The 24,088-nt window shown below is 40.8% G+C and overlaps 1 protein-coding gene across 5 annotated transcripts; it reads left to right on the top strand.

Annotated features, from left to right (window-relative positions):
* Window positions 1–26: 26 nt before the first annotated feature.
* Window positions 27–23,901, top strand: ITGB1BP2 (integrin subunit beta 1 binding protein 2). Of its 5 annotated transcripts, none has more exons than XM_047715532.1 (12): window positions 27–838; window positions 1,081–1,130; window positions 1,220–1,276; window positions 1,355–1,500; window positions 2,197–2,291; window positions 2,397–2,455; window positions 2,586–2,656; window positions 2,775–2,874; window positions 3,145–3,258; window positions 3,507–3,569; window positions 8,253–8,306; window positions 23,678–23,901. In XM_047715532.1, exons 1-12 carry the CDS (start codon window positions 775–777, stop codon window positions 23,789–23,791), a joined length of 987 nt encoding a protein of 328 aa, XP_047571488.1. In that variant the 5' UTR covers window positions 27–774; the 3' UTR covers window positions 23,792–23,901. The 5 variants fall into 5 exon arrangements, with proteins under 5 accessions (XP_047571488.1, XP_047571489.1, XP_047571490.1 ...); XM_047715533.1 differs by having other exon boundaries at window positions 28–838; window positions 8,253–8,291; XM_047715534.1 differs by lacking the exon at window positions 8,253–8,306 and having other exon boundaries at window positions 29–838.
* Window positions 23,902–24,088: the final 187 nt, after the last annotated feature.

Here is a 24,088-nt window from a genome sequence, read left to right as displayed (position 1 = left end):
CTATCTTAGGTAGTTATGCTGTGCATTTTTTTTTTATTGGTGTACCATGTTTGATTTGTCTGATATCTTTGGAGTTTTTCTGAGAAATGGAGCAGTAATACAGCATCAACTTATTAAAATACGTTTTAAGCCTTTTAATTTTCTGTGCTATTTTTGAAAGGGAATGGAGGGAGGGGAGTTCTGTCCTGAGATAATCATAGGTTCCATAAGGATAATCCTTTATCACCTTTTGCTCAAAAGTATGGATATCCATTTAGGCAAACTTGGGAGGTTGGATGCATACTATGGCTTATGTGGTTGACAAAGATTGGTGCTATTGGTATACAGAAGCAATCAGGATGAGCAAAAAGCTGCTGTTTGAAAGAGGAAGAAAATGAGCTGGAAGAACTGGGATACCTTCATTGAGCTGGGAGGGGTCTCCGAATTGGGATTCATTTCTGAGCAGCTGCTGGTATGTCAGAGGCTTGGAATTGGCCTGGTAAATCTAAAACTGTCTCAGCAGTGATTAGCTGACCTCACCCAAGTTCCAGGTCCTAGTCTGCTTGATCCTTTTTTCTTGAGCCCCAGAGCTAAAATGCTCCTGAGCGTGCTCCTATTGGTTGAGAAGACCAACTAAAGTTCCCTTGCCCATGTTAGGAGGTGTACGCCTCCTGAACTAAAGATAGAAACAGCTGGCCCTTGCAGGCAGCTAAAAGCTTCCAGACTAAGAGGTGTTCCCCACTCGGCAGCCAGACTCCTTGAGATACCCTTTCAGTAATTCTACCAACGGCCTCCATGTCTCTACTCTGCCGTAACAAAGGCTGTGGGCAGCACTTTGACCCCAATGCCAACCTTCCTGGTGAGTAATTCTGACTTTGCCAGGGGGCTCTTAATTGCTGGGGGAGTGGTCAGCTGTGGGCAGAATGTTAAAGGAACAGAGAAATACAGTGTATCTGCCCTACTTTTAATTGGTCCGGGGGGGTCTTCAGTTTTATTTTTTATTCTAAAGAAAAACCATGAGCATATAAATCTGGGGAAGAAGTAAGAGTAGTGATATTTGGTATAGTTGCCTTTCCTTGATCCTTCTGCTGGTATCCACAGATTCCTGTTGCCATCACCCTGGGGTCCCAATCTTCCACGATGCACTTAAGGTGAGGAGTAGGCAAGAAGGGATAGCAAGACCATTTCCCAAAGGAAATATACCCAGGAATCTAAGCTGAGCTGGGTCTTTTGTTACCAGGGTTGGTCCTGCTGCCGGAAGCGAACTGTAGATTTCTCTGAGTTCTTAAACATCAAGGTAAATTATTTATTTCCTTGGATTCTGTCCCTAATAGAAGGATTCTATCCCTAATCCTTCTTTCCTTATCTATACTAGGGCTGTACTGTGGGACCACACTGTGCTGAGAAGCTCCCTGAGGCCCCTCAACCTGAGGTGCCTGCCACAAGCAGTTCACTTCAGGAGCAAAAACCTCTGAATACGATTCCAAAGTCAGCAGAGACTTTGCGTCGGGAGAGGCCCAAGTAAAGAGGAGAAAGTCCCGGGGGTTTTCCTACATTCATGGAGCTTCCTAGAAGTGATTAATGGGTCACTGGGGCTTGGGGACTAGGGATATGAGATGGGGCAAGTGTCAGGGTTTTGTGTATATTTTATACCTTGGGGGAAATTTGTATCCAGAAATAATGTCTTTGCTTTAAGGTTGGTGTGGGGGTGATGGGATAGGTGTTTAGAATCAATAGAGTAGATAGCTCCTCATAAATACATACTTAGTTATAATACAAGAGATTGTTGAGGATGACCTGACTTTTTTTTCATTATGGAAAACGTTAAAATGAGTTTTAGGTCAAGAAAAAGATGCAGTATTGGCAGCCAAGAGGCCGTAGAGAATAAATTTTGTGGAAGTAGCATGAACAACAGAAGAAAGTCATGTTAGGTCCACAATTAGAAGAGGATGAGGATATGATGGGAGTTCTGCAGGGCAATGTTAGATTGAGAACAACTGAGTAGATGGGCAGAAAAGCTCTAGGGATTTCCCCAGGGTTCAGGGACTTGGGATGTCCACAAAGAAGATTATTGGCAATGGAATTGCTACTCAACTTTTCCAACCCTGCCACCACTTTCACCAGATCTCTTTGACACCATTACCACTGGTGGGAGTGTTGGAGCTGATGATCATGGTTAATGGGTCAGAACTAAATCACCCCACCCATACCCCCTAGGTCAGAGTTTCCTCCAAAGCTGCTTCCACTAAATATATCCCAAGCCCTGGAAATGGCATTGGAACAGAAGGAATTGGACCAGGAACCTGGAACAGGTAAGTGGGTCCTCAGTAGGACAGGCTTTGCAGACTGGAATTTAGTGCAAGTGGCAATTAGGTGGAGGGAATAGATAGGTTCCTGACTTTGTTTCCTTTGCCCAGGACTTGACAGTAGTCTGATCCGGACTGGTTCCAGCTGCCAGAATCCAGGATGTGATGCTGTGAGTGAGAGCTTATAGGGGGTACAATCATGCAGCTGAAAGATACTATACCTGAGATGATAGATATGAGGGTGTGTGGGGTATACTTTAGAATGACCTGATTCTTCTGATTCTTCTTTACCCATCTTAGATTTACCAAAGCCCTGAGAGTGATGCTACTCCATGTACCTACCACCCAGGAGCACCTCGATTCCATGAGGGGTGAGAGAGGGGACTGGGTATGGTCTATAAGACCAGTTTCTCCCACTGTTGATAAGGGGGGCATGGGGGCTCATGGGGAGGGGAAAGGAGATTCAGTTGAGTTATCTTCCTACCTCAGGATGAAGTCTTGGAGCTGTTGTGGTATCCAGACCCTGGATTTTGGGGCATTCCTGGCACAGCCAGGATGCAGAGTTGGTAGGCATGACTGGGGGAAGCAGGTAAGCCCCAGCTTTCCCGAACTTTTGATTAGAACCCAATTTCAGAAATAATTTCCCCTCCTTGTACCTCATGGCCAAGCTCTCTAACTCCTCCCTTTTGTACAAACCAAATAAGATTCTGTTCCTTATCCTCAGCAGCCTGGAGGCTTTGCAATATGAAGTAGTATTAATCTTTTCTGAGATTCTGTGTCTCTTCTCTAGACACACCTGAGAACTTTCCTTGGGTTAAGCGTTCGTTCTTACCACACACATTTCACATCTTCTCTTTAGCTGCCAGCGTCTTGCCGTCATGATTGGCATCAGACAGAGTCCTTAGTAGTGGTGACTGTATATGGCCAGATTCCACTTCCTGCGTTCAACTGGGTGAAGGCCAGTCAAACGGAGGTGAGGAGTATCTGATCCTGGATGGGAGGCTGGTGAATTGGGTGATACTACAGTTTTACAGGCAGAGTTGCTGTATGCAGCAAACATGTGGGCTCCATAGTCCCCTGAGAGGAGGGTAGAGCTAGTAGGTCAGGGCTATCTGGCTGACCTGTGGATATAGGGCTCACACCTCTGGGCTGGTTCTCTGTTGTAATAACTTGTTCTTACCTCCTGGGATTGTTACTACCCCTGTAATTCTTTCCTCTCAGCTTCATGTCCACATTGTCTTTGATGGTAACCGTGTGTTCCAGGCACAGATGAAGCTCTGGGGGGTAAGTGAAGATAAGGGACACAGGAGGGGGAAGAACATGGGGTGAAAAGAAGGGCCAGACTGGAATGAATAGCGGGTCTCTTGAGGGAAGGAACTCTAGTGGGAAAGTAGAGGTTTTCTCTTCATTTGCTTAGTCTTTCTCCCCCTTTCTCTTCCTTTTTTCTCTCCCCTCCTTCTTCTCTTCCTCCTTTCCTCTTTCTCTCTTTCTTATTATCTCATTTTATTCCTCCCCTATCTTGTTTTGCCCACCTTACATTTGTTTATTTTTCTTTGTCATTAATTACTACCCCACCCTCACCCCAATCCTTTTGATTTCCTCATTTTCTTCTTCTTCTGTGTTCCTCCATCTTTTCCTCCTCCTCAGGTCATAAACGTGGAGCAGAGCTCTGTCTCCTTGATGCCATCTCGGGTTGAAATCTCCTTGGTCAAGGCTGACCCAGGATCCTGGGCCCAGCTGGAGCACCCCGATGCACTAGCTGAGAAGGCTAAGGCAGGGGTTGGGTTAGAGATGGATGAGGAAGAATCTGAGGATTCAGATGATGATCTGAGCTGGACAGAGGAGGAGGAAGAGGAGGAAGCAATGGGGGAATAGTGACACCAGTCAAGTATCTAGATAAGACCTCAGTGATTCCCTTAGAATCTCAGAGACCAGGATATGGTTGGCCATGTGGTGTCATTGAGCAGCAGCAGGCTGAAGGAGGGGAGAACAAAAGTGTCCAAACCATGCTGTTTTTTCCCTTAAATAAATCTTGTATATTCTGCAGTTTTACATAGTGTCGTTCTCTCACCTCACTAAGATTGTATTCATTCCTCCCAATTCTGTGTGTCTTTAACACACGTGTGAAAACAAGCACATGTACATTCAATCTGTTCTTTATAATCACCAGGTAATTTACTGAATACTTATTGTGTGCCCAGTTGTGTATTAGGTGGTTTAGAGCTATCTTTTTTTTTTAATATTCAGTAAGAACCATAACACTATTTTTTTTTACTTTTTTAAAATTTATTTTTTTTTTCCAGTTCAGAGCTATCTGTCTGAGAAACAAAAGACTTATTTGTTCCCCTCAGGAAAATTATAGTCTGGCTGACAGACTAATCCACATGAAATAATAATAAACATTATCAGGTGGTTTAACTGAATGTTAAATTGTGCAGTACAGTTATTAAGACCTATAGTTGTTGAGAGAGAGTGGAGCGATTAATGTGGACTATAATAGAAAGGGAAAGCTCCATGAAGAATGTTTTTTAACAGCTGTGTTGGGATACAATTCACACACCATACAATTCACCCATTTAAAGTGTAAAATTCAGTGATTTTTTTTTAGTATACTCAGAGTTGTGCAACCACTATCAATTTTCATCACTCCAAGAAACCCTGTACCCGTTAGTGTACCCAGCCACTATCAGTATTCCCCCAAAATCATAGCTGTGGGCAACCACTAATCTACTTTCTGACTCTATGGATTTTCCTATAATGGATATTTCATATGATTGGAATCATATAATACGTGGTCTTTTGTAAGAGGCTTCTTTCACTTAGCATAATCTTTTCACAGTTCCTCCATGTTGTAACATGTATCATTACCTTATTCCTTTTATGGATGAATAATATTCCATTGTGTGGCTATAGTACATTATGTTTATTTCGTCAACTGAGGTACATTTGGGTTGTTTCCATTATTCTAGAATAATGCTCCTATGAACATTTATATACAAATTTTTATGTGGACTTTTGTTTTCGCTTCTCCTGGATATATACCTAGATGTATAATTTCTGGGTCAGATGGTAACTTTAACCTCTTAAGAAACTACCAGACTGTTTTCCAAAGGGGCTGTACCATTTTACATTCCCATCAGCAGTGTAAGGGTTCCAGTTTCTCCACATCTTCAATAACACTTGTTATTTGTTCTTTTTTTAATGGGTGTGAAGTGGAATTTCATTATGGTTTTAACTGCATTTCCCCAATGCTAATGATGTTGAGCATCTTTTCATGTGCTTATTGGCCATTTGTGTTCTTATTTGGAGAAATGTCTATTCAAGTCCTTTGCCCATTTGTTAACCTACGTTGTCTTTTATTGCGTTGTAAGAATTTTTTTAATATATTCTGGAGACAAATCTCTTGTCAGATATATGACTTCGAAATATTTTCTCCCATTCTTTGTTTTGTCTTTCTACTTCCTTGATGGTGTCCTTTGGTACACAAACATCTTTAACCTCTATGAAGTCTAATTTATCTTTTTTTGGTTGCTTATATTTTTGATAACCAAAACATTGCTTAATTCGAGGTCATAAAGAGGATTCATTCCTATGTTTTTGAAGGGTTATATAGTTTTACATTTAGGTCTTTGATCCATTTTGAGTTATTTTTTGTATATGGCATGAGGTAGGGACCCAACTTTATGTTTTTGCATGTGGATATCTAGTTGTCGCAGCATCATTTGTTGAGAAGGCTATTCTGTTCCCACTGGGTTGTCTTGGCACCCTAGTTGAAAATCAATTGACCAAAAATGTAAGGGGTAAGAAATAAGTTTTGAATGGAAATTTTTAGAAATGAGAAATTTTGATGGGTATGGAAGAGTGGGGAAAGCCAAGCTGAGGCTGGAAGGTGTTTTGTTTTACTTTTTTTTTTTTTTAAAGATTTTATTTATTTATTTGTCAGAGAGAGAGAGGGAGAGAGAGCAAGCACAGGCAGACAGAATGGCAGGCAGAGGCAGAGGGAGAAGCAGGCTCCCCAGTGAGTAAGGAGCCCGATGCGGGACTCGATCCCAGGACGCTGGGATCATGACCTGAGCCGAAGGCAGCTGCTTAACCAACTGAGCCACCCAGGCGTCCCTTGTTTTACTTTTTGTGTTTTATTTTAAATTCCTGAAGTAATACTCAGGAATTACTCAATGTAAAATACTCAGTGCAGAAGTATGTAAAGTAGAAAGTAAATGTTACTCTTTTTTTTTAATTTTATTCATTTATTTGAGAGAGAGATCACAAGTAGGCAGGGAGGCAGGCAGAGAGAGGGGGAAGCAGGCTCCCTGCTGAGCAGAGAGCCCGATGCGGGGCTCGATCCCAGGATCCCGAGATCATGACCTGGGCGGAAGGCTGAGGCTTAACCCACTGAGCCACCCAGGCGCCCCAAATGTTACTCTTTAGACTCCTTCCAAGCTTAGTCCCTTTGCTGTTTGTAACTACTGCTAACATATCAGAGGATGCGTTTAAGGGAGGGAACAAAAAAGTTAGTTGAGTTAAGCTGGATTGGGAGGAGGCTAAAATTCTAGATTAAGGATTTTGAACATGATTTAAAAGAGAGAGTTAAACTCTATCTCTGAAACTCATAGCACACTATATTGAACTTAAATAAAATTTTAAAAAGAGAAAGGCAGTATAGGCCTTTTAAAAATGTAGATTCTTTTTAAAAAGATTATTTATTTATTTATTTGAGAAAGAGAGAGTGCGAGCAATAGCATAAGCAGTGGGGAGGGACAGAGAAAAAGGAAGAAACAGATGCTGAGCAGGGAGCCCAATGCAGGGCTCCATCTCAGGACCCTGGGATCATGACCTGAGCTTAAGGCAGTTGCTTAAATAAGCCACCCAGGTGCCTCATTAAAATGTAGATTCGGGCACCTGGGTGGCTCAGTGGGTTAAGCCTCTGTCTTCGGCTCTGGTCATGATCTCAGGTCCTGGGATCTAGCCCTGCATCGGGCTCTCTGCTCAGCAGTGAGCCTGCTTCCTCCTGTCTCTCTGCCTGCCTCTCTGCTACATGTGATCACTGTCTGTCAAATAAATAAAATCTTTAAAATAAATAAATAAAATGTGGATTCTTTTTTTTTTTTAAGATTTTATTTATTTATTTGTCATAGAGAGAGAAGCGAGAGTGAGCACAGGCAGAGTGGCAGGCAGAGGCAGAGGGAGAAGCAGGCTCCCTGCCAAGCAAGGAGCCCGATGTGGGACTCGATCCCAGGACGCTGGGATCATGACCTGAGCCGGAGGCAGCTGCTTAACCAAATGAGCCACCCAGGCGTCCCTAAAATGTGGATTCTTAATCAGAGGAGGGATAATTTCTTGAGTCTCCCTTGAGTCAGATTTACTCCCTCAACAGGGTGGCCAGGAATCTGGGAGATTCAAACTCTAAGAAACTTCACACTAGGAAGTTTCACCAGGCCTCAAAATGATCTCAAATTCTTTTCATAGCACCCTTTTCTCTCAGTTCAGATTCAAGGAATGTAGGGTCTCATTAGGAGCTAGAAGTAAAATGGAGGTTTGGAGAACGGACATGGGTAGCAAAGGAAAGGGGTCACAGGATAGCATGGCTGAGAATTTGGAGATTGAGGCAAGATTAGGGGATATTGGAGAATGCATCCAAGGAATGCATCTCTATCTCAGAGAGAAGTTTGATCAGAGTTAAAGGGGCTTCCTGGACTTTCAGGATATTCAGCATTTCTGGCTCATTTCTCTGCTCTCATTCTACAGATTTAAAGTGCAAATAAATTTTCCCCTTTGACCTGAACCTTTCAGGTTCTTTCAAGCCCTGGCAGTAGTTTACTTTTAATGTCATTTTTCTACAGGTGAGTTGATATCAATAGGGGCTTAGATGGACATTTTAAAAATTTAGAGGTGTAGAATGTGTATAGAAAAGTGCATAAAGTGCACTGATCTTAAATGTACAACTTTTTTCTATCTTATCAAAATCAGGGGACCAGCAACTACCCAGAATTCCTGGAGAGGATGAAGGTGAAGAATCAGAAAGTTCAAGTAACCCTTGTTGTATATAAACTTGATCTATAAAATTTCAAGTTTACAGAATTAATAAAGGAGCATACTTATTTTACACAGTCCAAAGCCTAAAATGTAAGAAAGTTTCAAACAGGTGCATAACATTAACAATAATAACAACAACAATAACCATAGCTACTGTTTCTCATACAAACTAACCTGTCAGGCACTATGCCAAGTGCTTTGCATGCATTATCTCATTTACTTCCCTACTTCCTATCATCACATGTACATATCGGTTCACATTGGCGCAAATCCTCTCCTTACTTCCTTTACACTTCTCATGTCTTCCCATTGTGCTTTGTATCCTGTTCCCTCACACCTTCCCAGAAACTTTACACTATTAATTATCCTTTCTCTCTCCTGTTTATTCAACCTTTCCTTCTCATTGGATATTTTCATTGACCTTTAAACATGCTCAAGTCTCCGATTTTACAAAAACAATTTCACTAGACTACATAACCCTTTCCAACTGCTACTTAACTCCTTTCTCTCCTTTAGAAGTGAACTTTAAAAAAAAAGATTTTATTTATTTATTTGACAGAGATCACAAGTAGGCAGAGAGGCAGGAAGAGGGGGAGGGGGAACAGGCTCCCCACTGAGCAGAGAGCCTGATGCGGGGCTCCATCCCAAGACCCTGAGATCATGACCTGAGCGGAAGGCAGAGGCTTAACTCACTGAGCCCCCCAGGTGCCCCTGAACTTCTTGAAATAATTATTCATTTTTTATTTCCACCTTCCTATTCCCTTCAAAACACACTTTAATCTGACTTCCAACCCACTCAATCTGTGGTGATGAGGTCACTTTGGGCCATCAAGTCACTAAATCCTGTGGATACTTTTTGGTCCTTGTCTTACTTGATCTCGCAAGCAAAGACTGACACTCATAATGGTTTCTTCCTTGAAATACATTCAATACATTGGCTTCTATGACCCACGGCTCCTCTTGGTTGTCCTCCTACTTATCTGGCCACTCCTTTCAGTCTCCTTTGCAGGCTCTTCTTTTTCTACCTGGCCATCAAATGATGAAGTTCCTCAGGATTTAGCCCTAGTTTGCTCTCTTCCTATATATAACTCTTCTAGACATTCTCAGTTATGCCCGTGACTTCAAATACCACTCACATCCAGATGACTCACACATGTTTATTTCTAGGTCATAGCTTTCCTTTGAGGTCCAGACTTGTATATTACAGTAATAATAGCTAACACATATATAGAACAGTGTTTGGCATATATAGTAAGTACTATATAAGTGTTTGCTATTAATAGTACTACTATTACTCTTCTTTCTCATCACCAAAAGCTTTCACTTCAGACTATTAGGTTGGGGTGTTTTTTTCTCTTAGGAGGGACACATCTTCAATATCCTGTTTATAATATTTCAATAATAAAATGGGATTTTCTTGACAGTCAGGTTTTGCTAGTCCACAAAGTGATAACATGTTTTGTTGTTGTTGTTGTTTTAGTGATAACATGTTTAACATACCATTCATTGCCTCAGCTCTAGGATTAAGGGAGATTGTATTCACCTGCTGAAGGAATAAAGCATCATGTATAGAATGCCACTGTGCTAACCACTTCCACGCACATTATTTTACTTAATCCTCACACCTGCTCTGTGAGGTAGGTATTATTGTCCCAGGTTTTTATAGATGAGGAAACCAAGACTCAGGGCAGGAAATAGCTTGCTTGAAGTAACATAGCTACTGATTAAAACTCATTCATTGCTGAGAGCTGTCCTAGAGCCATCTGAGAATATCCGAATCCTAAGGACCCAACTGGGGTCTTAGAAGAGGGGTCTTAGATGCCAAGCATAACACAAGCCACTCTAGTCTAGCAGAGTCCCTTTGACAAGCCTATCTAGGCAACAACAAAGCACTTGGTGGATCAGTGATACCTCACATTGATATAACACCTTTCCAAACAACTTTTACACCAGATTTAAAGTTACTATTTCTGGGATCCTTGCCTCCTTTCTGCTTCCCAAATCCCAGAACACTTGCTACAGGGAGAACTGAGCAGACCAATATAAATTCTTGCTGTCCAATTTCAACTTGGCCCTTGCAGCTGCTCAGCAACTCTTTTATTTGTCTCATACGTTCCCTGGCACTGTCCCCGCAGAGGCTCTTAACAGATCTTCCTCTTCTCAAATTCCAGCTCCTCCTGTTCCACTCCTTCAGACTAATACACGCACTTTCTTGAGATGCTTGACAATTCAATAACATTATTTTAAAGGTTTTTTTTTTTTCTGTAGAGAATTTAAAGCATATACAAAAGTAGACAGAATAGCATAACAAACCCCATTTACCACACACTCAGCTTCAACTAGTATCAATCTCACATACTCATTTCATCTATTTCCTCCTTTCCACATTATTTTGGAGCATATCCCAGACATGATATCATTCCATACTTTAATATTTCAGCATGTATCTTTAAGAGGTAAGGATCCTTTTTTAAGAAAAATCATAGTTGTAATACCATTAGCACACAGGGCGCCTGGGTGGCTCAGTGGGTTGAGCCTCTGCCTTCGGCTTGGGTCATGATCTCAGGGTCCTGGGATCGAGCCCCGCATCAGGCTCTCTGCTCAGCGGGGAGCCTGCTTCCTCCTCTCTCTGCCTGCCTCTCTGCCTACTTATGATCTCTCTTTGTCAAGTAAATGAATAAAATCTTCAAAAAAAAATACCATTCGCACACAAAAACAAGCAATATTCCCTTTAATATCATTAAATGCCAATCAGTATTTAAATTCCCAGTAGTTTCATAAATGTCAAAAGAATTTTTTACACCTTTTTTTTTGAATCAGTATCAAAATAAAGCCTACACATTGTGATTTGTGGATATGTATTGTATCTCACTTTTATCTGTCTTTTTAAATTAAGCTCTATGCCCACTGTGGGGCTTGAACTCATGACCCAGAGATCAAGTCATATGCTCTACCCACTGAGCCAGCCAGGCACCCCATATATCACTTTAAAGATACCCTCTTATTCCTTTTTTTCTTACAGCTTTTTATTGAGGAAATTAGATTATTTTCAGTAGTTTCACACAGTCTGGGTTTTGCTGATTGCATCTCTGCTGTATAGTTTTAAATGTTTCCTTGACCTCTGTTACGTATGTTGGTAAAATCAGTGTCTGTACCATGCATCCTCTATATCCGTTGTCCTGTTTTCAGTGGGATGGAGAAATTGTCCATGTGCCCAAAGAAGTGGAAGGTGTCTGGCTTGGCAAGTGACTCAGGAAAGAGCGGAAAGAGCTAGGACTCTTTAGCAGTACTGAAACAGATGGTTGGGGTCAGAGCTCAATAAATAGTAACAGAGGTCCAGGCAAGATAGGATGGGTGAGGGGCTGTGCAGTGTCAGATTTCTACTCTGCTGGTATGTTGAGCAGGGCAGGCAAGGAAGTGGGGATCAGGCTGAAGTCAGCGCTGGAAAAGAAGATGGAGTACTTGAGGCGGCGGTTGGGATTATTTCTCCGGGGATTACTCTACTTGCTATACCCTGTTTTCTAAATATATCTTATCCATTCATTCCCCCCTCTGTGCCTTTGCCCAGGATGTTTCCTGTGCTTGGAATATCATCTCCTTTGTCTCCATTTATCCAGATCCTATTTATCTTTAATGGCCAGTGCAAGCTCTTTGTTTTCCATACTTTTGCTTGTGGAATCATAAAATATCTCTAAAAGGATAAATAAGAATATTGGTTGCTTGGGGTACCTGGGTGGGTCAGTTGGTTAGGCATCTGACTCTTGGTTTCGGCTCAGGTTGTGATCTCAGGGTCACAGGGATTGAACACTGTGTCAGGCTCTGTACTCCGCACGCAGTCTCTTGAGTTTCTCTCTCTAAAAAAATAAAACCTAAAGAAAAAAAAATACGGATTGCTTTTCCAGGAAGGGATTTGGATGTCCAGAGAACAGGGCTGGAAGGGAGAAAGATATTACCGATTTGTTGCAGGAGGGACAGTTAATTTGATGAAAATGTCTGCTATGAATTTGGTAGAAGTAGAAGCAGGGAGATTGAGTAGAATGAGGAGGGTCTGGAACAGCCTCTGCCGGGACAGTGCCAGGGAACGTATAAGACAAATAAAGGAGTTGCTGAGCAGCTGCAAGGGCCATTTTGAAATTGGATAGCATGAATTTATGTTGGTCTGCTCTGCTCTCCCTGTAGCAAGTGTTCTAGGATTTGGGGAGCAGAAAGGAAGAAAGAGGACAGTGGAAGCACGGATCCAAAAGACCGTAACACTGAATCTGGTGTAACTGGGAAATAATAACTGATCTGGATAAATTGAGAGGTAAAGTACCTAAGGGTTCCACTGAGATTAGAGTTGAAGAGATCAGAGACATAGAAGTTGTTTGGAGAAGTGTTACATCAATGTGTGATATGAGTGATTAACCAAGGGCTTCATTGTTTCCCAGATAGGCTTGGCAAAGGGACTCTTCTAAGACTCCAGGGTCCTTAGGTTTTGGATATTCTCAAATGGCTCTAGAATAGCCCTTAGCAATGACAGGGGTTTTAGGGAGGAATTCATCATTGAACTTGGAGCTTCTGCAAGAGGCATGATGGGAGGAGTAGCAAAAAATTAAACTACTCTTTATTGAGCCTTTACTGTGATCTAAGCACTGTAATAAATCTGTCTATTCTGTTATCTTTTTCTATCTCTATATAATATATACATGTATCTCAAATGAGACTATATATTTAATTCTCAGAACAGTGTATTAAAAGCATTATTATTATTATAATTTCTTAAAGATTTTATTTACTTGGGAGAGAGAGATAGAGATAGAGAGAGCACAACCTGGGGGGAGAGAGAGAAGCAGGCTCCCTGCTCAGCAAGGCCTTGGGATCATGGCCTGAGCCAAAGATAGACGCTTAACTGACTGAGCCACCCAGGCCCCCTTATTATCATTTTTATAAAACACGAAGAAATTGAGCTTCAGGGGGGTTACATAATTTTCCCCAGGTCACAGAGCTATCAGGTATCAGAGCCTGGGACACAAATCTAGGTCTTGACTACAAAGCCCATGTTCTTTGGTGTTCCAGCAGTACTTTCCAACAAACACCTCCCTCCACTAAATGAATCCTATTTTGCCAGTGACATCTGTAATTGTGGATCCAATGTCACCAAAAATAGTTATACACCAAACTGAAAACTTTTGATGAGTAAGGATTTAATTGAGTAGGATGGAAGAGATAGTTGAAGGCAGTGAAACTAATTGAAGATAATTGGCAGTGGTCCAGGGGAGAAAGTTAAGGCTGCAGACTAAGTGGGCATGGTAGTAAAAATGGAGGAAGGAGTCATAGATGTAAGAGGTATGTCTTAATTCAGGCTGCTGTGACAAAGTATCATAGACTGGGTATTTTATAAATACCAGAAATTTACTTCTCCACAGTTGAGTTTTGATGAGGGCCCTCTACCAGGTAGAGAGCAGAGAAAGGAAGCAAGCTCTCTCATGACTCTTAAAAGGGTACTAATCTTATTTATGTCCTCATCTAATCCTAATTACCTCCCAAAGGCCCTACCTCCCAATACCATCATATTGAGAGATAGGGTTTCAATATATGAATTGTAAGGGGACATAATCAGTCTGTAACAAGATAGTCCCCAGGTAAGAATGAAAGTAATGTGGCCATGCTCTTCAACTCACTCCTTCCTCGATGTCTCTGTAATATCTGATCCCCCTACCTGGAATAGTCTTCTTCCAGGTTTTTGAATAGCTGGCTCCTTCTTTTCATTCATATTTCAGCTCATGATAGGTAACCAATTCATTATCTTGAAAATTAATTAATCAAGAGAGAATCAAGCATTTATCCTGCCTTTCCTATCTGAATTGGGTAACAAGATAGATGGAGTGGTACGTCTTTTTGCAAAACTATTCCAGTGAATGAAAATAAATAATAAAATCAGAACATCACTTTTTGGCAATCCTTGATAAATAGCTATAAATAGTAAGCATCAACAGTTTTAAGATTATAAAGAGAGTGCTTTAAGTGCTTTAAGATTAGTAAGAGATGTCAGACATTGTGTCCATCCTATAGTCATACCAAAGAGATGGAACCCAAGTTTGATTTAGTCTTTCGATCCAGCTGCCAGTTTGCAGGAAATAGAGGAACTGCACAATGCCTGTGTAATCAGCAAAACCCACAGTGAGAAGCTTTACAGGTCAAACCACTCAAGTTCCTCCACAAAAGAATGACCTCTTAGGCCTTTCTTGACCATCGCCTCTAAATTAGCACCTTCTATCCACGTTACTATCACATTACCCCGTTTGATTTTCCCCATAGCCTTTATCATCAACTGAGGTTTCTTTACATGAGAAACAGTATAGCATTAACAGTTAAGAGGACGTACTATAACATCAGCCTGCCTGGATTCAAATCGTGACTCCTCCATTTACTAGCTATATGACCTTAGACTACTTAAGAGTTATGTGCCTCAGTTTCCCCAACTGTAAAATGGGATTAATAATAGTGCCTATATCATAAGGTCATTAGTAGTATTAAATGAGTTAACATATCTAAAGAGCTTAGTATAGTTTCTGATATAGGGTAAGCATTGTAAAAATGTTAACACTATTAATGCATAATCAGTTTTTTAATTTTCTTTTAAAGATTTTATTTATTTAGTTGACAGAGAGAGAGAGAGAGAGAGAGATCAAGTAGGTAGGGCAGCAGGCAGAGAGAGAGAGGGGAAAGCAGGCTCCCCGCTGAGCAAGAGAGCCTGATTCGGGGCTCGATCCCAGGACCCTGAGATCATGACCTGAGCCGAAGGCAGAGGCTTTAACCCACTGAGCGACCCAGGTGCCCCCAATCAGTTTTTTATTTGTACATTATTTCTTTCACTGGAATATAAGTCTGTACTTACGTGCTATTCCCAGAACCTAAAACTGCCTAGCACATATATGAGACATGCTTAATAAATATTTGTTGAACGAAGGGCCTGAATTAGAGTAGCAAAGAATAGAAAGGAAAGAGACACGTAAGATATTATTTAAAAAGAATAAACCTTGGACTTAGAGTTTTTTTTTCTGATATGGGATGGAATGGTATGAGATGACTACTCCAAGGCTTCAAGTTTAAGTAATAGGTAGAAGGTGAGTGCTTTTAACAAAAATAGGAGAAGTGGGAACTAGAAGTAATATTTGAAAATTATGATAATTTTATTTTAGATATGAGCTTGAAATTATGGCAAAACATGAGTAGAAATGCTAGCAGGAAGTTAATTATAAATGCAAAATTGGAATTCATGAGAAAAGTCAGCACTGAAAATAGATTTGAGTATCATCTTCATCAATGTGACACTTAAATATTCAACTTTCATCTTTAAAAAAACAAAAACTCCAGAGGTTGAATAAAATGGAAAATAAAATATTTGAGCCCTTAAATTTATCCTACAGAGGAAGTCACTGTTAGTTTGGTGTATATCCTTTTCTATGCATTTGCAAACATATTGGCATATAACATGTAGGGACATAGTAAAAGTCCAAGTGGCTATCTATATACATATGGAGAAATTTGTTTTTCTTTTTGGCCAATTTGAAATCATTCTTTTTTTAAAAAAAGATTTTATTTATTTTTTTTTTTTTTTTGACAGACAGAGATCACAAGTAGGCAGAGAGGCAGACAGAGGTTGGGGGAAGCAGGCTCCCTGCCAACAGGGAGCCCGATGCAGGGCTCAATCCCAGGACCCTGGGATCACGACCTGAGCCAAAGGCAGGTGCCCCAATTTGAAATCATTCTATAGTATTTTTCCATTGCTTGCTTAATCATTAAATATGTCATTTTATGGTCCTTGAAGATATTTCCATATCAGATCTCAGACATTCTTTTTTGTACTGTATTGTACTTGATTGTATATATATGCCATAATTTATCTATCTGTTCCCCTTACAGATGGACACTTAGGTTGTTTCCAGGTTTTTGTTATTACAAATTATGCAGCAAGGAAAATCATTTGACATGTATCTTTTTTTTTTTTAAAGATTTTATTTATTCATTTTACAGAGATCACAAGTAGGCAGAGAGGCAGGCAGAGAGAGAGAGGAGGAAGCAGGCTCCCTGGTGAGCAGAGAGCCCGACGTGGGGCTCGATCCCAGGACCCTGGGAACATGACCCGAGCCGAAGGCCGCGGCTTTAACCCACTGAGCCACCCAGGCGCCCCTTGACATGTATCTTTGATTATTTGTGCTAGTATTTCTTTTCTTTTTTTTTAAGATTTTATTTATTTATTTGACAGAGAGATCACAAGTAGGCAGAGAGTCAGGCAGAGAGAGGGGGAAGCAGGCTCCCTGCTGAGCAGAGAGCCCTATGCGGGGCTCGATCCCAGGACCCTGAGATCATGACCTGAGCCAAAGACAGAGGCTTAATCATCTGAGCCACCCAGGCGCCCCTGTGCTAGTATTTCTTTTTTTTTTTTTTTAAGATTTTATTTATTTGTCAGAGAGAGAGGGAGAGAGAGCGAGCACAGGCAGACAGAATGGCAGGCAGAGGCAGAGGGAGAAGCAGGCTCCCTGCTGAGCAAGGAGCCCGATGCGGGACTCGATCCCAGGACGCTGGGATCATGACCTGAGCCGAAGGCAGCTGCTTAACCAACTGAGCCACCCAGGCGTCCCCCCTGTGCTAGTATTTCTTAAAGATAGATTCCTAGAAGTGGGATTGCTAGAAAGAAGGATACAAATTTTTGTATATCTAAAATGTTAATAGATGGTTGCCTGGCTGGCTCAATCAGAAGAGCATGTGACTCTTGATCTCAGGATCATGAGTTTGAGCCCCACATTGGCATAGAGATTACTTAGAAAATAAATTTAAAAAAATGTTAATAGGTGTTACTCAATTTCCCTCCACAAAAATGATTCCAATTTACATGGCCATTGGCAATATTTGAGGTACCAGTTTCCCTAATACCCTCATCAATACTTTGTTACCAATTAAAAAATATTTACCAACCAGATGTGCCAATGATGGTATCTTGTATTTATTTTGCATTTCCTCTGATTACAAGAAAGGGTGAGGGGTGGCTGGGTGGCTCAGTTGGTTAAGTGTCTGACTGTTGATTTCGGCTCAGGTCATGCTCTCAGGGTCCTGGAATCAAGCTCCAAGTAGGGCTTCACACTCAGTGGGGAGTCTACTTGAGATTCTTTCTCCCTCTCCCCACCCCCACTTGTACTCTGTCAAACAAATAAATAAAATCTTTAAAGGAAAACAAGGGGTGAGCATTTTTTTTAACTGAATATCCATATATAGACTTTTGGTTAAACTTAGTTTTCAGTGGCGCTTGGATGGCTTAGATGGTTAAGTGTCTGCTTTTGGCTCAGGTCACGATTCCAGAGTCTTGGGATCAAGTCCTCGCATTGGGTTCCCTGCTCATCGGGGAGCCTGCTTTTCTCTAAAAAATAATAACAACAATAATAATAATTAGTAAATTAACTAACTTAGTTTTCAGCCCCATGTGTCATTCATACTCTTGTTGTCTTGGATCCTGGAGCCTTTCCATAGTTTTACTGGTGAAATTGCCCCTTCTCATCTGTATCCTTTTTTTTTTTTTTTTTTTTTTTTTTTTTACGTAAGCTCCATGCCCAGTGTGGAGCCCAACATGGGGCTTGAACTCACAGCCCTAAGATCAAGACATGAGCTGAGATCAAGAGATGGACACTTAACAGACTCACGCCCCTGGGTGGCTCTGTATCCTTTGCACTAGACCAGAATTTCTTCCTAGTTACTATTTCAGGTACCATTTCTCAAATGGCTTTCCTGGTTCTAGAGAACACCTGGAACTTTTTGTCCTTTGGGTTTGTACATAATTTATATATTAGTATACTTTTAGTAGTGTCTCATAAGGATTCTGAAATGCTATATTTTTCATACTAAATTCCCACATAAGGGGTGCCTGGCTGGTTCAGTTGCAAGACCAGCGTGCAACTTGGTCTTGGGGTTCTAAGTTTGAGCCCTATCTTGGGTGTAGAGATTACTTTAAAAATAGATAAATTCCTACATGTAACTGTCTCTCTATTCAGTTCTACTTGTCTGTTTGTCTATTTTTTTAAGTAATCTGTACACCCAACATGGGGCTCCAGTTCACAACCCAGAGATCAAGAGTTTCATGCTCTACCGAGTGAGCCAGCCAGGCGCCCCTATTTGTCTATTCTTGAAGCTTATCACACTTTTATATAGTAATTTTATGTTGGGTAGGAGCCTGCTTCCAACTCTCTCTGCCTGCCTCTCTGCCTACTTGTGATCTCTACCTGTCAAATAAATAAATAAATAATCTTTTTTAAAAGATTTTTTTAAAGATTTTTGTGCCTATTTGTGATCTCTCCCTCTCTCTCTCTCTCTCTGTCAAATAATCTTAAAAAAATTTTAAAAATTATTTCTCAGTTGATTTTCTTAGATTATATAGCCTATGTAAAGAAGAACATTTTATGACTCTTTTTTTACAATATTTATAACTTTTATCTTCTTTTGTCTTAATGTTTTCACTAGAACCTGCAGAGCAATGTTGAGTAGTAGTATTTGTAAAAAGAGGTGAATATTCTTGATTTGTTCTGACTTTAAGGTGAATGCTACTAATATCTCACTATTGAGTTTGATTACAGTTGTTATCTATACTCTTTATCAAGTTATAAATGCTCCTGTTCCTAGCCTACTGAGAAAATACTTTTTAAAAAATATTTTATTTATTTATTTGACAGAGAGAGATCACAAGTAGGCAGAGAGGCAGGCAGAGTGAGAGAGAGGAAGCAGGCTCCCCGCCAAGCAGAGAGCCCGATGTGGGGCTCGATCCCAGGACCCTGAGACCATGACCTGAGCTGAAGACAGAGGCTTAACCCACTGAGCCACCCAGGTGTCCCAGCCTACTGAGAAAATATTTTTAAGGTACTACAAACACAAGCTAAAAAATCCAAATAATACAAAAGCATATGTGTAGAGTTGCCCATCTCTATTACCCAGTTTCCCAGTTCCCCTACTGAGAAGCAATTCCTATTAACAATTTTTATGTGAACTACCAGAAATGAATCAATGCATATATAAGAATATATGTGAAAAATATATATTTGACTATGTTATTTTTTACACAGAGTGTCATACTATAAACACCTTCTAAATACTCTGGGGGTTTTTTGTTGTTGATAAATCAGTTGTCAGTCTTTTCTTTGTAGGTAATCTATCTTTTCTTTTTTTTTTTTAATATTTTATTTATTTATTTGATAGAGAGAGATCACAAGTAGGCAGAGAGGCAGGCAGAGAAAAAGGGGGAAGCAGGCTCCCCGCTGAGCAGGGAGCCCGACGTGGGGCTCGATCCCAGGACCCTGAGATCATGACCTGAGCCGAAGGCAGAGGCTTTAACCCACTGAGCCACCCACGCGCCCTGCTATCTTTTCCTTTTAGCTTTTTTTTCCTGCTTTCATTATGGAAAATTTCAAACATACAAGAGTAAAGAGAATAGTATACTGCATCCCCATGTACCTGTCACTGAGCTTCAGTGATTATTAACTCATGGCCCGTCTTGTTTTATCTATATTCCCCTAACCCCTGCTCCCCCACCTGCATACCAAAGTTATTCTGAAGCAAATATCAGACATTGTATTACTTCCTTTTTTTTTAAAAGATTTTATTTATTTATTTGACAGAGAAAGATCACAAGTAGGCAGAGAGGCAGGGAGAGAGAGAAACAGGCGGAGAGAGAGAGACAGGCTCCCCACTGAGCAGAGAGCCCGATGCGGGGCTCGATCCCAGGGCCCTGAGACCATGACCCAAGCCGAAGGCAGAGGCTTAACCCACTGAGCCACCCAGGTGCCCCTATTACTTCCTTGTATCCATAAACATTTTGGTATGTATCTCTAAAATATAAGGACTTTCATTAAACATTGGAATAAAACCATCACAATTCTTTTTTAAAAGATTTATATTTATTTATTTGACAGAGAGAGAAGGAACACAAGCAGGGGGAGTGGGAGAGGGAGAAGCATGCTTCCTGCCAAGCAGGGAGCCCAATGTGGACCTCGATCCCAGGACCCCGGGATCATGACCTGAGCCAAAGGCAGATGCTTAATGACTGAGCCACCCAGGCGCCCATCATCATAATTCTTTTTTTTTTTTAAGATTTTTATTTATTTGACAGACAGAGATCACAAGTAGGCAGAGAGGTAGGCAGAGAGAGGTGGGGAGGCAGGCTCCCTGCTGAGCAGAGAGCCCAACGCGGGGCTCCATCCCAGGACCCTGGGATCATGACCTGAGCCGAAGGCAGAGGCTTTAACCCACTGAGCCACCCAGGTGCCACATCATAATTCTTTAATTATCATCAAATGTTACAGTCACTGTTCACATTTTCCTGATTGTCTCATAAACATTTATGTGTTTATTTTGAGTTTGTTGTCAAGGATTGTTAGGCTCCAAATGAGGACTATACATTGCAATTGGTTGATGTTTCTTAAATCTCTTAATCTATAGGTACCCCTTCCTTCTCCCCCTCCTTTTTTTTCCTCCCATGGGATTTATTTGTTGAAGAAACTGGGTTGTTCATCCTGTAGTGCTTCCTATAGAATGAATTTTAGTGATTGCATCCCTGTGGTGTTGTTCCCTTGTTCTTTTTATTTCCTAATATAGATTAGATCTAAAGTTTGATTAGATTTAGATTCAGGTTCTATTTTTTCCCTCTTATGGGGGGCAAGAATATGTCATAGGTAGTGTTGTATACTTTCATAAGTAGATACCAAGTCTCTTGCTCCTTTTAAAGTTCTCTTTGGTGTTCTGAAGTTTCACTACAACGTGTCTGGGTACAGATTTCTTTCATTGTTTCTTTTTCCTGTTTGGGATTCCAAATCTTGGAGACTGGCATCTTTCATCAATTCTCAGCTATTTTTTTTCAAGATTTTATTTATTTATTTGACAGATAGAAATCACAAGTAGGCAGAGAGGCAGGCAGAGAGAGGAGGAAGCAGACTCCCCACGGAGCAGAGAGTCCGATGCGGGGCTCGATTCCAGGGTCCTGGGATCATGACCTGAGATGAAGGCAGAGGCTTTAACCCGCTGAGCCACCCAGGTGCCCCAATTCTCAGCTATTTTTTCTTCAAATCCTGCTGTTTTCTCTCTTCTTCACCTGAACTTCAGTTGGACATCACCTGTAAGGATGGGGCCTTTCAAACTTGGGCTGTGGGGGAGGGGGGCAATTGGGTAGCTCAGTTGGTTAAGCATCTGACTCTTGGTTTTGGCTCAGGTCATGATCACATGGCGGTGGGATCGAGCCCACATTGGGCTCTGTGCTCAGCACGGGAGAGGGGGAGTTTCTGCTTCAGAGTCTCTCTCCTTCTCCCTCCCACTCAATCTCTCTCAGATAAGTAAGTAAGTAAGTAAATAAATAAATAAATAAATAAATCTTTATAAATAAATAAATAAATAGACTTAAGCTGTAGGCCACCAGAAATCAGATGACTTCAGAGCAAAAGTCTGTTCCAGCACTTACCCAGCAGAGTTGTGGTTATTCATTGTTTCCTCTACTCTCAGTGTACCATATATATGTGTACGGATATATATATATATATCACTATACACACTTAAAATATATCTTGAAATTTATTCCATATCACTGTATAATCTACCTCATTCCTTTTTCTCATGTATTGAGGTATATAACTTCTATTTTAGTAAAATGCATGTATCTTAAATATATATATATATATACATATATATATATTTTTTTTAAAGATTTTATTTATTTATTTGACAGGCAGCGATCACAAGTAAGCAGAGAGGCAGGCAGAGAGAGAGAGAGAGAGAGAGAAGGAAGCGGGCTCCCTGCTGAGCAGAAAGCCTGATGCGGGGCTCAATCCCATGACCCTTACATCATGATCTGAGCTGAAGGCAGAGGCTTAACCCACTGAGCCACCCAGGCACCCCAAGTATATATTTTTATATGTGTATACATTTATGTAAAAGCCCCCACCCAGGTCTAAATACAGAACATTTCTAGCACCACAGAAGGCTGGCTCCTTTTAAGATTTTATTTATTTATTTGAGAGAGAGAGAGAGAGAGAGAGAGAGTGTGTATGCACGAGGAGGGGAAGGAGCAGAGGGAGAGGGACAAGCAGACTGCACTGAGTGTGGAGCCTGACATGGGGCTTGATCCCACAACCCTGAGATCATGACCTGAACCAAAATCAAGAGTCAGGCCTTTGACTGACTGAGCCACCCAGGCACCCCGTGCATTATTAGTTTTAATAAATAATGCCAAATTGCCTTCAAAGAGGATGTATTATATTAAATAACAATATACATGAGGGCCTGTTTCCCACCATCTTTGCCAACTATTAAGTATTTTTGTCTTTGCCAATCTGACAGGTAACACATAGAAACATGTAGTTAATACATATTTTAACTAAAAATACATGCACATGGTAAGAAAATTCAAGCAATATAAAAGGATATACAATGAAAGTTATATATTACCCCTACTCCTAGTCCCTTGTTCCCCTGGTTCTCTTTCCAGAGACTACCACTAGTCTCAGTTTCTCGTGAATCTTGCAGATACATTCTGTGCAAATCATGTGCATGCAAGTATAAATGGGTGTATGTGTGTGTACATGTGTCTGAGTATCTCTATCTGGCAGATATTTTGATGAAAACATTTACCTTCCCCCTTCCCCTTAAAAATCTATCTATATCTATATACCTATATCCATTTCTTCTCCCTTTTGTTCACAAATGGCAGCAGGCTATTCACTCTGCTTTTTTCACAACGTATCTTTGAAATTGTGTCATAATAATACATTTACAGCTGCCTTTTCTTTTTTATGATTATATCATTTATTTGACCAGTTCCAGGCATTTTCATTGTTTTCAATATCTTGAAATATGCAGCCTCCTTTGTAATATAATATAATAATAATTGAAGTGTGTAATACACACTTCATTTGTATACATCTGCCAGTATATTTATAGGATAAATTCCTAGAAGTATGTTTCCTGGATCAAAGTGGTTAGTGGCCGATGTGATTCCCTGCCCAACTTCCATTCTACATCTTCCCCATTGTTTAGTGCTCATAAAGTTTGAAGGGGTGGAATCGATCTCAGCCCCAGCTTCTGGCTGGGGGGCACCACCCTCCTAACCCAATAAGGGTAAACCCATCTCCCATGCCTTAGTGATTGGTTCTGACTATCCAGGTCATAGCCAATGAATGCAAACCATTCTCCTGTCAAGGAGATTGTTCAAGAATGGGCCATTGGCGCAGTTCAAGTAAATGAAATGGTAGAGGATGTTTGTTGAAGTATATGGGAGAAGGTTTTGGTTTTGGTTTTGTTCTTTGCTCTTCTGAGACAGATAACAAGCCAATTTTGTCTTTTCTTTTAGACAGTGTGGTGTGGCTGATGTGAAGCCTTCTAACTACAGCCCTTTTGCTACCAAGAAGGAAGTCAAATTTATGATGAAGCTCACACTTTGGAAGACAGATCTGACAGGAGGACATTAGGTCCTTGGTGATACTTTTGATTCATGGAATCAAATCAACTGCAAAGTTCTCTCACCTGCTGGAATTTGCATTTGTATGAACCAATAAATTCTCTTTATTGTTTAAGCCTATTAGAGTTGGGTTTTCTGTTACCACTAAAAAGGCATATGTGCTTTAAAAGTTTTTGATAAGTTGCCTTCCAAAAGTTATACCAATTTATAATGCCAGCAACATAGTACAAGAGTGTCTGTTTTGCCCCACTCTTGCCAAAACAATGTATTGTCAAATTTTCTGATATTGCCATTTTTACTGGAAATG

This window comes from Lutra lutra, chromosome X (genome assembly GCF_902655055.1).
Source record: "Lutra lutra chromosome X, mLutLut1.2, whole genome shotgun sequence".
Taxonomy (NCBI): Eukaryota; Metazoa; Chordata; class Mammalia; order Carnivora; family Mustelidae; genus Lutra; species Lutra lutra.
This window is presented reverse-complemented; position numbering and strand designations above follow the sequence as displayed.